This window comes from Boleophthalmus pectinirostris, unplaced genomic scaffold (assembly GCF_026225935.1).
Source record: "Boleophthalmus pectinirostris isolate CB_2022bp ecotype Guang Dong unplaced genomic scaffold, ASM2622593v1 HiC_scaffold_16, whole genome shotgun sequence".
In the NCBI taxonomy this organism is placed as follows: domain Eukaryota; kingdom Metazoa; phylum Chordata; class Actinopteri; order Gobiiformes; family Gobiidae; genus Boleophthalmus; species Boleophthalmus pectinirostris.
The window spans coordinates 26,429,602-26,446,538 of NW_026571095.1; the positions used below are offsets into that span (position 1 = coordinate 26,429,602).

A 16,937-nucleotide genomic window follows, 5' to 3' on the forward strand; every position below is an offset into this window, starting at 1 on the left:
TAAACGTGCAGTGTGCAGCTTTTCTAGTGAGATGTTCCGCAGTATGACATTAAACTTATCGATCTCCATGAAGACAAGGCACTAGGGCAAGTTACAGGGCAGATCTGTGGAGAGACGAGACTGATTCGTCAGCCGGTTTCACTTTGTGGAAACAGTCTGACCTCACAGCATTATAATTTGTTCGCGCGACAGAAGGCGGGCACTTTTTTCATTTAACCAATCGCTGCTATTTGCTCGTGATGTATTTAATGAGCCAAATCTCATAGGTAGAAGGGCAATAACGTGTTTCCCCTTGATAAAATTCACTAAACATTCTCTTTGTTCCGGCTTTAAATCTTCTATCTTGGGCATTGTTACCAACACAGAATGTCTGGCTTCATCTACATTCATCTCGACCGCTTTGTTTACTGTTGTGCTGTACCAAAAAAGGGACACAGACAGAGACAGACGCTTGAGTTTGACATCATGGCTTCACATCTCTTTGCTGATTGGCTGCGGTCTGCAACTTCCGGGGTTCTTGCAAACCATCTAGTGCAGGGGTCTCCAACCTGTAGCTCGGGAGCCACCAGTAGCTCTCTACCTCATTCCAAGTAGCGCACCAAAGGATTTCGGAATCATATGTATTGCACTGAATAACTAAAATTTAATTTGATTCAATGCCAATTACCAATGTAAATCATTTGAGACGCCTGTCTTTGTGCACTAATAAATGGATAATAGTTGTGTAAATGTTTTAAAGACATCAAACTGTATCCCATGGCTCTTATATTTACTCCATTTTTTGCGAGTTCTATAATGAGTAGCTTTCCGACATTTTTGTTTTATAAGGGTAGCTCACCAGACGAAAAAGGTTGGAGACTCCTGATCTAGTGTATTCCGATTCCTGACCTAGTCACTGGCTAGGAGAGACAAGCCTGTTGACCTAAAGAATTATGGTATTTTTGAGCAATAAAAACACCTGAAATTAAACAAATGCTGTAGATATGTGTAAAGCCAGACTGTGGAACATTTCAGGCAAAGTAATAAAATCTCTTTACGAAAGCATGCCAAAGTATTTTGTCAGTACTTCATTGAAGACAGGCAAGGTGCATAGGTTTAATGCCAAACTGTGGAGCATATTAGACAAAGCAATAACATTTCTATGGAGCTAGACATTGCTAGGCTTCAGCACTGTCGCTCCTGATTGGCTCTTTGGTTTTGCTCTCTGATTTCCTGGTTGCAAATTTGCCCCTATAACTACTATCCCTATGTAACTACTAAGAGGTGGAATGTAACAAAGTACATAAGTAAAAGTAGAATTCTTAAGTACAATTTTTAGGTACCTATACTTTACCTAAGTACATTTTACAGTGGATACGTTTTGCTTTTACATTTTTACATCTAAGAGCATGTATTTGTACTTTCACTACATTGTAAATCTGATTGAAATGTAAAAAGTACTTTGTGAGACCTGCTGAAATACCACATTTAATTCATTTGAGTTTCCGTCCCAACTTTCAGCAAACCACATACACAAAAACAGCAAGAAAATTTAAGAAACCAATCTAATCACTTAAAATCAAATAAAGTCTTTATCAAAATCACTACACTGGGTGCTTTTATTGTTTCCATTTGATACTTTTACTTGATTAATCTATTCCCCTGTATGTGTACTTTTACTTAAGTAATTACACTGAGTACTTCATGTACCACTGCGAGCCTTGATTAGATTCATTTGGTTGCAGCCGAACGCTATTGCAGACGTCACAATCCCTCCTGTTCCCACTTTTATTATGCAGTCTAGGTTTTCATCTCTTAAAGTTGATTTTCTTCGTCCTCTTCTTTCTCTCAGAGCCCATGCACGGCCCTCGTAAACTGGAGGTGGTGGAGGTGCAGTCCCGGCAGGTGACCATCCGCTGGGAGCCGGTGGGATACAACGTGACGCGCTGCCACACGTACAACCTGACGGCGCAGTACCGCTCCAGGCCTGCGGGGGGCAAAGAGGAGGCCAGGGAGGAGATCTGCTACGACACGCAGAGCAGAAACCCACAGCACACCATCCACAACCTGACGCCCTTCACCAACCTGAGCGTCAAACTGGTGCTCAGCAACTCGGAGGGAGTGAAGGAGAGCGCGGAGCTGGAGGTGCAGACGGACGAGGACGGTGAGAGGATTTTCTGTTCCACAATATTCTTTAAAACGATTGGAGAGATATTTAAATATGCTTTTGGATACATTAGGTTCAACAAAATAACAGTGTGAGATTGAGATCGACTTATTATTATTTGTTTATTTATTTATTTATATGTATTTACTTATTTATTTATATATTTATAAGTTTTATTTTTATTTTAATTTTATTTTGATTTTATTTATTTATTTTTTATTTTATTTTATTTTGATTTTATTTATAGATTTATTTATAAGTTTTATTTGATTTAGATTTTTTTTTTTTTTTTTTTTTTTTTTTTTTTTTTTTTGATTTGGTTTGATTTAGATTTTATTTATATATTTATTTATTTGTTTGTTTATAACTGCTACAAATATCGATATTGTAGAATGCAGACCCATATTTTTGAGCTGATAACTAGGGACAATTTTGATGTTCCTCTACAAATAACTCACTGAACTTATTTACTACAAACTTACCCACATCGCTGTTTTATTACAGTCTGGATAATATGACTGTGTAGTTACATTTTGTGCAGTTATTTCGTTGTACTAAGGCTGGGGTGGGCAATTATTTTTTCCAAGAGGTCATGTGAGAAAAGAAAATAGTGAGGAGAGTCGGGCCGAAATGCTTAACTCAGTTTTGCGTAATATTAATTGTATTTCTTAAAAAAAAAGAAGCAGTAAATAGCATTGTTTTGACACGCTGGTAAGACTGGTAAGAGTTTGTTATGACTAAGCAATGAAAAAATGAGGTTGCCTTAGAAGAAATATCATTAACAACACCTCTAAAATAAAAGCAACGCAGCACTGCTCAAATTAATCTTTATTCATAACAGTATATCACTCATTTTACCAGATTTGGCATTTTTTATCCTAACAACATGAAACTTGGCACTGCACAGACCCGTCTCATTAGGATGACACCCTCTGAATTTGAGACCAGTCGGATGAGCGCTTCAAGAGTTATGCGTGGAACAGACAAACAAACAGAGACACAGACAGACGTTTCTTGAATTAATAGATAGATTTATGCATCAGGTCGGTCCAAATCAAATATTGGCCTCTGCTGGAGATTTCAGGTGCTAAAAAGTGCGAATATTAACACAAATACAGGATAAAAAAGTTACTTCAGTCACAACTGAACCTGGGTTGCCAGAGCCTAAACCTGAAGACAGGGGACACCTACAAGTTTGTCTCATTCTCAGTTTAGGGTCATGTGAAAGCTCCAGAACCTCCAGAATTCCCTCTCTAAGCTGCAGATGCATGTTTGCCTGCAGATGCTGGGGTTTAGGTAGTGACCATTCAGATAATTTTAGGTTAAAGGGCCCATCTCATGCAGAATAACTCTTTTTACATTGTATCTTCTGCACATATGCAAGCACAATTTGAGTTTTTCAACATCCATTACACAATAGTTATGAAATTTTACTGATTTCTTGGAGACAGTCACAGACCAGGAACTATGAAAGGCCGACTATTGCTCATCCCCCCGTCCGTCCTGAGAAAGCACAGACTCCGCCCTCCAAACGTGACGTAGGCTCTGAGTGAGCCGCCCTTCCTCCGCCCATCTCAGGGAGGGAGGGGTGCACCTTTTGGCTTAAGTGTACAGCCCTGCAGCCACACAACCTGTTTAGCAGTCTGATAGTGGTAGGTGTGATAGAAATTTAGATTGTGGAAAGATTTCTCTCAATCTGTCTTTGTGTAAATAAATGTGATTTCTACCTGAGACCAGACCCCCACAGGAAAATACTGATTATGATTGACTACATTAAAATAGTGATTGGTTTATCGTTTAGAAACACATTTGGTCTTGTAACTAAAACTTATTTGGCTTGTTAGAAAGACCCTTCAATGTAAATACTTCTGTTCCCTTTTGCTGGCTAATCATGTCAGGAAATGACAAATGCAAGTGAATATGGATGCAAATCAGAACAAGCACATCTGGCCACACCTCAGTAGGAGTCGTCACCTTCTCACTTTGATATGTATGTAACTTGTATTTCTGTATAAATACTGAGAGATACGGTGGGGAGATGTAGTAGGAACACACTGCTGGTGGGTGCCTAGGCCCTGTCCATATCTGCTGTAACAAGAATAAACCTTGATCTATATTCCAAAAACTCATCGGGCTTTGCAAGTGGATTCGTTATTTATCTTCAAGAGACATATAATTTTTTGCCACGACAGTAGGAATAAACTTATTCATCGTGGCGAAACAGCGCGTTCAGCCTTATGTGTTGGACCCGGAATCGGCAGCGGAGGCGGTGGAGCGGGGGACGAGGGCGGGTGCGAAGCGCTTTCTGCTACGTCAGAATCGTCATAGGTGTAGCTGCCGCGTCATCGTTGTAGCAGGCATTAGTTCGTCGTCACGTGGGAGGGTGGCAGAAAAACGCTGCAATTTGTTAAAAAAAAAAAGCCGAATAAATCTAAAAACCACTTCGGCGACATATACAAGACCCACACATCACTCTTAGAAAGTAGAAAGCTCTGAAAAGTTGATTTTGCATGAGATGGACTCTTTAAAACCAACTGGATTTCAGCTGTGAAAAAGGCAACCCAAATGAGAGCTTTCTGACTGGATAATTGCATGAGAAACAAAACACCAAATTACAACATAAACAACTTTGCCATCATGTTATCAGTAAAAGCAAGATTTAATTTCAGCGTGTATTTCGAAGTGAAACCATGACCTTACATACCATCTCTCCACAGCTGTCCTTGTGTGCTCCTGGTTTGAGCTCCGTACAGTTCTGATCTAGACTTGATTTGATCTAGATCTAGTCCCGATCTAGTTCAGCTTTAGTCCCGGATTCATCCCTAGTTTTTATCTGCTGTTCGCGCACACAGCCAGAGTCGCTCTCCGTTTTTTTCCGACGCGCGTATAAACCCAGCGCACATTTGTTTATTTGAACTCACCGTCAGTCAAATCCAAGTTTTCCTACATTTAGTTTTACACAGACAGACTTGCAAACATACATGCTCCAGTCTACCGCCAGCCTCCTCTGGGGATAATGGGATGCTAATCTTCCCTCTTGTAGCGCACCGCTGCTAAAGAAACGCCAGCTTTTTACCCCTCTCGCGAATTGCTTTCAAACCGAATGATTGTGGAGACGCTATTTTTTTTTTCCTTTTTTCTTCGCATTTATCTCCACGCTGGCAACTCCTGTCTGTGCATCACTCCCCCACGAGATACTAGAGTCTACTGCAGAAGGGAGAGTGAAGAAATAGTTGGTGCTTTTAAGTCTGGGACCAAAGATGTGTGCATAGCAGACTTGACAGCGCGCTCTTCCGTCATGCAGGGCCCCAGGTTTCTTATTTCTAGCGGAGAGACTTGTGTTGAGTTGATTTCCTGTGTCTTGCCATTGTTGAGGTAACACATGAATGAAAAGCTGTGAGTGGGACTGTGGCGAGGAGCTGTGGGGGCATCCTGTCTGCTGTCCTGGAAAATATAGAAGATGGCTTAACACGGAGGAAAAGAAATGTCAATAGCCAGTAACTTAGATTGGTTAAAGGTCTTTATAATGCGAAAAATTGGCTCTCGTGGGCTTTAAGTCTTGTTAAAATGTTGTTACCTCATCATTCACATGTTTGAGTTATCCTGGTTTATCAGTGTGTCTACATCTCCAAAGTTCAAAATGCTCTGTTCCATCTTGTAGTGTCACAAAGAGGTAGTTTTCAAGTAATTTTGTAGGTTTTCCCTCTGACGAAGCAATTAACAGTCTATAATTTTAATGGTTGATTTATTTTAACATTGAGAGATAGAATATCAAAAAGAAAATCCAGAAATCTGCTTTTCTTGTGTGATTGTGATGTAGGGTGACTCCACAAAACAAATCCAAAACCAAATAACTATTAAAACCCCAACTATATACATAAAAACCCTAAAACCGTACACCAATTAAACTTTAAAACCCACAAACCGATAAAACACGTGACCTACTACCCCTGTACAATATGTTACACTTGGTCCAGTCCGGAACCTTTAAAAGAGGGAGTTTGTTTCCGGGGGGAACTCTTTTAGGACCTAGACAGAAGAAAAATGGAGGCAAGTAGAAAACAAACCACACCAATTCATGAAAACACAATAAAAATACACCAAAACACACACATCAACACTTTAAACATTTCAAAACGGATATATTGCGCCGTAAATATTGCACTAACCATTTTAAAAACACAGAAGCAGACGGCATTTTTGGTTCAGTGTGAGTGGATCATTTAAAGGTTGTATGGAGGATTTTTGTTTTGTTTCAGATTGTCAATGATAGGTTAAAATAACATTACAGAGATGCAGCAGCCTTGTAATTATGATGACCAAAAAATAAAAAGAATGAAAATCTATCAAATGTGGACGTAGTGAGGCCAGATAAACATCAGCCAATAGAAAACAAGGCTACCTCATTTTCTATTGGCTGTTAGGTCGTCAATCAAACTCCCTACGTTTCTAGTGTAACTGACTCGCTGGGATTACGTGGTTTATGCGGCGGTTCTTAGAGACTTTTTTAAACTGTAGCTTCGCACAAATTCGCACAAAGTTTGTCGCGACGGCGGACGAGAATCCACGACCAGTTCGCCGCGAAAAGAAAGTCCGTTTTCGAAGAAGAAAAGAGGAAAAGGAGCGAAGACAAACTGAGGTGATTCTTGGAGATCCCTTCCAGCGATGGCGCGACTCAAGTAGACGAAGGTCGCTAAATTGTTTCTAGACCGGTCACTTCGACTGTAATTCCGAACGCCCACTGGCTGTAAACGTGTGATTTCTAGAGTAAGGAGGCGGGAGGAGATGTTTCTACTGAGGAAGCTGTGGAGGAGGAACATTTGAAAAATAACTGTCACTGTAGTTCTCTTCCCTTAAAAAAATCCTCTATACGACCTTTAAGTTTGGATTTTTATTTCTACGAGGAGGACCCAAAGCAGCATTGAGTATTTCATTTAAAAGTAACCATCAGCCAAGTGTTCAGAGTTCAAAATGTTTATGTTACATGCAGAAATAAAATTCGGTGTTCTTTGTAGCATTTCATTGATTTCATAAAAGCAACACATTATATTTAGGACATAGCATACATGTTTAAAAAAAAAAAATCAGTGTGGAGACGGTCCAAATGGCTCTTTGAGGATTTAAGGTTGATGACCCCTGCTCTAGGTAAAGGTGCACTGTGGAGCTTTTCTGGTGGGGAGTGGGGGGGGTCCGTCACCTGCCTGTATCCATGGAGATGTTATTGCTTTGCCGGTAAAGTTCCGCGGTGTGACATTAAACACATCTATCTAGCATTTGTCAATTACGGGCGTTTCTATCGCTCAAAAATACAAGAATTTGCTCTGTGATTCGGGTTGCCTCTCCACAGATCTGACCTGTAATGCAGTCTATAGTTGTCTCCCGCGTGACAAAGCAGTAACGTCTCCGTGAAGACAATCTGGCGGCGGTCCCTCTCCGCTAGAAAAGTTACGCAATGCACCTTTAAGTTTTTGCTGTAATAATTGACCAAAATTTAAGATATAAATGACTTAAAAGTAGTGAAATTATCTGTCCACGCAGCAAGATAATTTTAGTTATCTCAAATAAACTACCTCTAGACTAGAATGAAGCAGTCTCAGATCTAGTAAGTACATAATAAACCTGAAAACAAGATGAATAACCTGATGTAAGTTTTAAAATCTTGGCCATATCAGATAAATTTGTGTCATTGTGTCATGTATTTTGTTCTCTGTGTGTCCCAGTGCCCAGTGCCATCCCCCTGGAGTCCATTCAGGGCAGTGCGTACGAGGAGAAGATCGTCCTGAAGTGGAGAGAGCCGTCGCAGACCTACGGCATCATCACACAGTACGAGGTATGATGCACTGGTGCTGTAATGTGGATACAGCCGCAAAGCAGAAGGGTTAAGTGTCACGTCACGTCATGTGCTGATCATTTGCAGTGAGATAACGTAAGGGGTGTTCGATATGGAGTACGAAAGCTTTCAGAAATATTTGTGTGCATAGGATAGAAATTTGTGCATATTTAGTACAGCTAAATATAGTTCAGTCCTGTTTTAGTCCTGGTTTAGTCCTGATTCAGTCCTGGTTCAGTCCTGGTTTAGTCCTGGTTTTAGTCCTGGTTTAGTAGTCCTGGTTTAGTCCTGGTTTAGTCCTTTTTCAGTCCTGTTTAGTCCTTTAGTCCTGTTTTAGTCCTGGTTAGTCCTTTTAGTTTTAGTCCTGTTTTAGTCCTAGGTTTAGTTTAGTCCTGTTTTTAAGTCCTGTCCTGTTTAGTAGTCCTGGTTTCAGTCCTGTTTTAGTCCTGTTTTAGTCCTGTTTTAGTCCTGGTTCAGTCCTTTAGTTCAGTCCAGTCAGTCCTGTTTTCAGTCCTGTTTTAGTCCAGTCCTTTTCAGTCCTGGTTCAGTCCTGTTTTAGTCCTGGTTCAGTCCTGTTTAGTCCTGTTGTTAGTCCAGTCAGTCCTGGTTCCAGTCCTTAGTCCTTCAGTCCTGTCCTGTTTTAGTCCTGGTTCAGTCCTGTTTTAGTCCTGGTTCAGTCCTGTTTTAGTCCTGTTCAGTCCTGTTTTAGTCCTCAGTCCGTTCAGTCCTGTTTTAGTCCTGGTTCAGTCCTGTTTTAGTCCTGGTTCAGTCCTGGTTTTCCGTTTTAGTCCTGTCCTGTTTAGTCCTGTTTTAGTCCTGTTTATTCAGTCCTGTTTTAGTCCTATCCTGGTTTCAGTCCTGGTTCAGTCCTGTTTTTCCTGGTTTAGTCCTGGTTCAGTCCTGGTTTAGTCCTGGTTCAGTCCTGTTTTAGTCCTGATTCAGTCCTGGTTCAGTCCATATGTGGCGCAAAAGTTCGGCATCTCGATCGATATTTCTTCTGCTCAATAAATTACTTCAAGCCTGTGAAGTGATGATGCATTTTTGACAGTAAAGTCGCGTCTGTAAATTCGTATTCGTAGTGAAGAAAGCGTAATCGTAAATTTTAATTTTGTGATTGTAATTCTTGACGTCGTAACTTTTCTATTTGTATTCTGATGGATAAAATGCACAGAACACATTTTATGTACGACTGGACTCTTTCGAGAGTTTCCGAATATTTATTTTATGCTCAACTACAGCCAAATATGCACGGACTTATCAAATATGCACTGAAAGCTTTCTTACTCCATAGTTCTACATGTACAGTATCTCTATGGTGGAAAGTAAGAAAAAATAAATAAAATTGTCTGGAAACTCAAGAAAAAATACAAAATTGATAACAACATATTTTCAGAACCCTGTGATCAATATGAGTGCTCGTGGTCCTGTTTAGGTGTTTGATTTTCAACAAAAAGGTGACTCAAAAATTCTTGGCTCATTCTATTTAGATTGTGCCTGTGATTTTATGTGTAAGAGACCATAAAAACTTCCAACTCAGACTTAGACAAACTTTATTGATCCACAATTGTAATTATTTGGACACAGCAGCTCACACATCACTAAATAATGTAACAACAAAGAGCAAAAATATAAATGGTAATAATAAATTCTAAAGCAGCAAAAAAGAAAGCAAGAGACAGGTGTCAAATAAGACATAATTATATAAATGTAAATGTACAAGTAAAAATAAAATAGAAAGATAAGTAATAAAATATAAAATCACAGCTTTGTGCAAGAGGTCATAGGAAAACAGTGCAACAAGGACATAGGGTTATCTGTTACATAAGGGTGAGCTGTTGTACAGTCGTAGGGATTATTATCTGTTACATAAGGGTGAGTTGTTGTACAGTCGTAGGGATTATTATCTGTTACATAAGGTGAGTTGTTGTACAGTCGTAGGGATTATTATCTGTTACATAAGGGTGAGTTGTTGTACAGTCGTAGGGATTATTATCTGTTACATAAGGGTGAGTTGTTGTACAGTCGTAGGGATTATTATCTGTTACATAAAGGTGTGTTGTTGTACAGTCGTAGGGATTATTATCTGTTACATAAAGGTGTGTTGTTGTACAGTCGTAGGGATTATTATCTGTTACATAAAGGTGTGTTGTTGTACAGTCGTAGGGATTATTATCTGTTACATAAAGGTGTGTTGTTGTACAGTCGTAGGGATTATTATCTGTTACATAAGGGTGAGTTGTTGTACAGTCGTAGGGATTATTATCTGTTACATAAAGGTGTGTTGTTGTACAGTCGTAGGGATTATTATCTGTTACATAAGGGTGAGTTGTTGTACAGTCGTAGGGATTATTATCTGTTACATAAAGGTGTGTTGTTGTACAGTTGTAGGGATTATTATCTGTTACTGTTACATAATAGGGATTATTATCTGTACATTGTGTTGTGTTGTTGTACAGTTGTAGGGATTATTATCTGTTACATAAAGGTGTGTTGTTGTACAGTTGTAGGGATTATTATCTGTTACATAAAGGTGTGTTGTTGTACAGTTGTATGGAGGCCTGTTGGAGAATGAGCTCCTCTGTCCCTCTATTGTCTGGCGCAGTTGTTGAGCTAAACTCTTTGCGGTGAGATTGTGTTAAAATACAACTCAGATTTGTGTAATAGAGCTTCAGATCGAGTAGTTCCTTCAGTTAGCGTTACAATCCCCACGGAACCTTGATGACAACTGCAGAGTTTCAATTGCAGATACACAAAGTCCAAAGGTTCTGATGTAACATACTCACATTTCTTGTGGAGAGAGATTTTGTTGATTTGTTTTGAATGTTCCACTGTATGGCATTAGACTAAGACTTAGACAAACTTTATTGATTCACAAGGGAAATTATTTGGAAACATCACAATATAGTATAATAACTAAGAGAAATAATAAATTCTAAATAAGTAGCAAAAATACCAATAGACAAATAAGGTGTAATTATATAAACGCATATGTACAAGTAAAATAAAAAATAGAACTATAGTAACATAAATACAGTATATCACAGTTATATACAAGAGGTCGTAAGGAAAAACGGTGCAAAGATAATATAATTATACTTATCTATCTCTATGGAGACAAGCAGGTGCTGTCACCAGGATGTTACAGGTCAGGTCTGTGAGGAAGCGTCCTAGCCAGGCTGGCGCCATCTAGTGCCTAAATGTGCCTTCAATTTCATTTCTCTCCAGCGACTAGGTCAGGAATCGCAAAAACCCTGGAAGTGCGAGTTCGGGTTCCGACCAATCAGTGAAGAGCCATATATTCTGTGTTGTCAGCGATTCCCGAGATCGAGGATTTAAAGCTGGAACGAAGAGAATGTTTGGCGAATTTCATCAAGTGGAAAGACGTTATTGCCCTTCTTCCCTCGGGATTTGGGAAAAGCTTTATATACCAGTTATCCTCGTTAGCGGTGCATTACTACGTCACGACCAAATAGCAGCGATTAGTTAAATAAAAAAAGTACCCGCCTACCGTTGAGCGAACGAATCCTACTGCCGCGAGGTCAGACTTCGTAGAAACCAGCTGATGAATCAGACTAGAAGCGTCCATTCTTTATGTGAGAATGCAGGCTTTTCAAGGGATTTTGCGCAATAAAAACACATATATTTAACTAAAACATACAGTATATTTGTTATTAACATGATGTACAGTATTATTTTACTGCAAATCCCTCTAGCTGAAGTTGGCTTTAATAAATTAAAACTGCAAATTGAAGTTAGTATAACCAATATTTCCACAACCATGAATTTTTAAGCATCTATAAATTCTTATGTAAAGTTTTTTAGTTTCCTCTCAGGAGATATTGCAAGAGAAAGACTGCTCCCTGTTCTTGAGTGGTATTGCATTGTAGTCGACAAAGAAAAAAAAAAAGAAAAAACACAACTTCAAATAGAATGTTCTTTTTTGTTATGTGTCACTTTGATTTGGGTGGAATTAGCTGCATCTGTCTGTTTGTTGGTGCACAGTACACAGCGAGGTACTTCATAAAATGAGATCTGTACTTAAGCTAAGCCCCATTCCTCTGAAATAAATCTACGGAATAAAAACAAAACTGCACTGTAAATCGCTGTGTCTCTGTCGCCATGGAGACACCAGATTAACCCTGATTAGCCGGGTTCATATCTAAGCCCAGATTTATACCAATATAACCAGGAATTGTGATTGTAAAATGAACTGTCGGAAACAAAAGAGAAATTTCCAAAGTGAAGAAAGTGCAGTGACAACTGAAAGAGTAGGCTAGTTTTTTTTTTTTTTTTTGTCTTGATTGATCGTAATTGAATTAACACATTAACACATGCATCAATGTATAAGAACATAAAACTGATTCAAATTAAAGGTGCTGTACCAGAATTGGTTCATTTTAAACAGTTTGCAGTGGTCCAAAGTTACTCATCACTTACCTTATGCATTCTGAGTATTCTAATTATTCAAGGTGATGACTTTATAAGCACTTTTCGCAACTTTCAAAGAGGAGTTTTGCCATCACAGTAAAGCAAGCAACAACTAGCATTGTAACACACACTTTCTGATTCCCAGACAATAAAATGCTTCATAATTAGATGAACATAGCGATCTTATTTTGACCTTCAAGGCAAATTTTGCTCAAATACCGTATTTTTTGCACTATAAGACGCAAGATCAATAATGTTGTATTCTCTCATCTGTTTTCATACATGAGTTGCACCGGATTATAAAGTGCATTAAGCAAAACAAACGGATGACACTTGTCTTGGTAAATGTGTATTATGAATGTGAATGCGGGTGAATAATTTAGGTTTGTATTTTATTTCTCACGAGGATGACTCAAATATACATTGAGTAATAATGTGTTTAATGCAGCTTTGCGCACATTTGTTTACCTTTTACAGAAACGAAACTTAAAACCACATGGCAAATTTGCATAAACTATAAGCACTGAAAAAAAAAAACAGCTCGCTCCTTGTGCGCTGATGTGGTCAACTTCTGTTGCACTAAAGGACACAACTCCGCGAGGCTCCTGACCACTGTACCTTTAATACTCCGACAATCCATCAAGCGGTGCGGCTTTGTAGCTTACCAAAGTCGTACTAAAACATTTTGACAGATTTTTGAGGGCTGTGTACCACATAAAATCGGTTCAAGGTCAGTAAGCACAACCAGAATTAATACATAAGGTGGACTGGATTTTTGAGAAAATGAAAGAATTTTAAGTGCGCCTTATAGTCTGAAAAATATGGTATATGGAAAGATGATAGTGGCCCTTTTAAAAATGGGAAAAAACGATCTATCCTATATGGTCATTTTGATTAAACAAAAACCTGTACTGCATCTCTCCCAAGCCTGGATAAATGTTGATAAAAAGTACGACTACCGATACTTTGCAGCTGATGTCATCAATGTTCCCTGGGGTTGTGATGTGCTAACTTGAGGAACTGCTCTGTCTGAGGCTTTGGTAGACATTAATCTGAGCTTTTGTGTTAAAATAAACACAATCTGACCAGAATAAAAAAAAAAACAAATGGCTTAGCTGGAACTAGAACAGATGAGCTGACTGTGCTGTTAAATAAGTCTCTTTTCGTATAACATTTCAGTCACAAGTAGTAGTTCTTTGTTTTAGTACTTTCAGAGCTTCGTCAAGCTTGTGAACACAGATTTATAAACAAAAGTATTATATAAAATAGCTATCCATGCTATAAATCTACAGCATTCACAAGCGCTGAATGTCCTTATTTTTGCTCCTCAAATGGTCCTCATGTTGTGGGTGCAGAGCTCACGTCACTCCCCTCCTGCTTGAGCTGGTAGCACATGGCCGTGTCTTGAACAGAGCAGCGTGGGTCACAGTCCTGCAGGTCCCAGGGTCCTGAGGTCCCAGAGGCCCAGGGCCAGGGTGCACGCCTCCCCTGTCTCTCCCACATGCGCTGCTCCATCTGCTGTCTGCCACGTGAGCCAGTGTCCAGGAAAAAAAACAGGACTTGGCTCTCTGTGTGTCCATCCAGTTTACACATTTTAGCTTATAGGAAGAATTAATACTTTTTAAAGAACAAATATTATGCATTACGTGTAGCGTTATAGGCTTTTAAACATGCACTATGAGTATCTTTGCTTTGGAATTGCATTATTTAGTACTAATCAAAAAAGACAATTCACAAACTCAGTGCTCAACATACTTCAGGGGTATCTTTCCATCTACTGGCAGCAGAGAGAATTACCACAGTGAAAACAATACAGGCTAATAAGTCATGAGGAACATGTTTAGAGAATGTTATAATAAGCACACAGCGGTAATGAATGTGGTTTGATGGCATGCAATGCTTAAAGAGCCATTAAACACCCTCCCGAAGCTTTGCTCCGCCCATAAGCGAAATCAGAAAAACCCTCCGGAGTGGGCGGTGCCTTTTCGGGTTGGAGGGAGCAGGTGTGGGGCGGGCTCTGGAGCGATGATTGACAGCCGACTGACAGCCGCAACAACTGGACGGAATTGGTGCGCTCTAGACTTTGAAACAGAGCGAACGTTTGTGCTCGGATCACGCCGTTTCACTTTTCTCCAGACACGGCGGGACATCGCAGTGGCCAGAGGTGCCAGGTCGGGGCGGGGCTGAGAGGGGCTCCTCACGTACTGCTCATAGACGCCAGTAGCATTGCTCGTCACGTAATAACCTGCATCTGACTCATTGGCGTCCCTTAATCCAATCAGAAAATTTTATTGTCCATGTTGTAGTTGATCCTAAAGAGGCTGTTACAGACACAGATTACAGATTTTTTTTACAAATATGCACTAAAATGCCAAAGTAAGGCATGGAAAAGGTATACATTTCTATTTTAGACCCATTTACACAGCTATTTTTGGTGTTTAGTGGCTCTTTAAAACAACTCTAGCAATGTTTATGCACTGTACTGCTCTTTATGTATAACGTCACAATCCTGGGAAAATTCTGTGAGTGTTGAAAAGAAAAAAAATGAAAAGAAATCTACTACCGGCCTAGCGTGATGTGCAGCTGTCCAACAGAGGTACCAACAACTGCATGGCTCTTTGTTATGGTGATATTTAAGGCAACGTCAGCAGACTTGTTTCTTTTATCAAGCCGTTTTAGATCAAATTTGCGATTTAAAGTGTCTAAATTATAACATAATGATCCATTGGTGTCATAGATTATAATAACTATGTCACAGATGAAATACAATGTCTTTTTTAATGGTAAATGAGTAAAATATGCACTAGTCCTAAGCCTAAATATCATACTGTGAGATATTTTTGCTACAGGAAACTGAATAAATTCTTACAATATGACAAAAAGAAATCTTACACATTACACAAACCTCAAATACAGATGATACTGCATTGACAACCAGTCCTCAGGGAGCTGCATACAAAGTGCTACTCTGCTCTCTGTAGTCCCAGGCCTGTTTAATATTGCACAGCTCTCTCTTATGTTTCTCTTTCCCATTGACACCCTCACGACCTTTAAATAGACACAACAGAATACGTCCAGAGCAGTACTGGACAAATATGAACTGCTCCTGGTCCAAGCTGAATAATACAGATAGAGTCGGATGTATAGGCTTGAATTGGCTGAAGTGGAAGTAATCCTATAGAGTTTTCCCATTGGTTGATTCTGTTCTGCGGACTTGTTCGTGTTTGCTTTGGCGTTCGGACTGAAGGTTAGAAATCACTGACCCTAAATACGAATAAATAAGAAGCACGGAGATGGAGTGAAGGGAAAGCGAATGTCAGATGCCCTCCCATACACGATTCTCTCATTTTGTTCAGCCGTAATGTGTTGGTAAAGCTTTTTTATTGTTCAGAATTCAGGAAGTGTGTGTTAGCATGCTGGTCTGTAAGCCATACTCTCATAACAAAACTCTGGACTAGTCTCTGAGCTGATAGTGAAGAATTCCAAGGTAAATGAGAAATAAATTTGAACCACTGCAAACAATTTACAATGAACTAGTTCTGTTTTTCAAGTCAAACATTTATAAATATTAGGGATGTAACAATATCCAAATCTCGTGGTACGATATTTATTGCGATATTTTGGAGAGGCGAATTAATAGATAGATAGGACACTTTTTGGATTTTAAAATACCTTGAAAAGTTTTTGGTGTGAATTGTTTCCATCATAATCCCAAGAATTTAAGTAAAAAACGTATTTCTTCATGTTGTCTGCAGTGAAATGAATCATGGGATATGTAGTTCCCGATGTTTATTAGCAGTTGCTTCTATAAAACCATGCATTTAAGCAAAGGAACTTGTGATTCGATTTATTGTGACAACCCACGATATTATTGTGAGACTTTTGACGATACGATATCACGATATTTCATTCAGTTATTGTTACATCCCGAATAAATATGGGTCAACATTTTATATTTTGAGTAGTAAAAGTAAGAGCCCATATTAAGCTGTTTTCTGATCGGTTATAATGTTGTTTCCTCGTCACAAACATACGTGGAGTTGTGTGACGAATCCCTCAGTCATCCAGGTAGAATCCATGTCGAGGAGAAAATTCAGTTTGTCGACTGGACAGAAGTTAGTTTGATTGAAACTAACTTTTTGTCCAGTCGACATACGCGACTTTTCTCGACATACGGGGAGTTGTGTTTTGTTTCGTTCACACATGTTTAATTGCATATTTAGGCAGAATACACTCCGCTGCACCTTGCGATGTCATGTGGTAATACAGGAAATGCTCCACTGTGTTTTTAAACTGCATACACCTTCACTAAAATCACTTGGGTAATTCCAACCCTGAGATTGCCAGTCTCTACTAAACTAAAAGACGGTGAAAGGTAACTGTTAACTTAAAAACTACCACTACATGACATCACAAGGTGGAACAGAGCATTTTGAGCTTTGAGGTGTAAACAGACTGAGTAAACTTTTATTATTAAACATGTGTGAATGAAACAAAACACAACTCCAGGTATGTTTGTGATGAGGAAACAAC

General features: G+C 39.2%; 1 protein-coding gene across 1 annotated transcript in view; it reads left to right on the forward strand.

The window, feature by feature from the left end:
- The window catches only part of LOC110153462 (protein tyrosine phosphatase receptor type M), a 583,698-nt gene that overhangs the window by 296,161 nt on the left and 270,600 nt on the right, over positions 1–16,937 (forward strand). The window contains exons 8-9 of the mRNA XM_055151363.1: positions 1,832–2,143; positions 7,867–7,976. Coding sequence (XP_055007338.1) covers positions 1,832–2,143; positions 7,867–7,976 — 422 coding nt within the window. The remainder of the gene's footprint in view (positions 1–1,831; positions 2,144–7,866; positions 7,977–16,937) is intronic.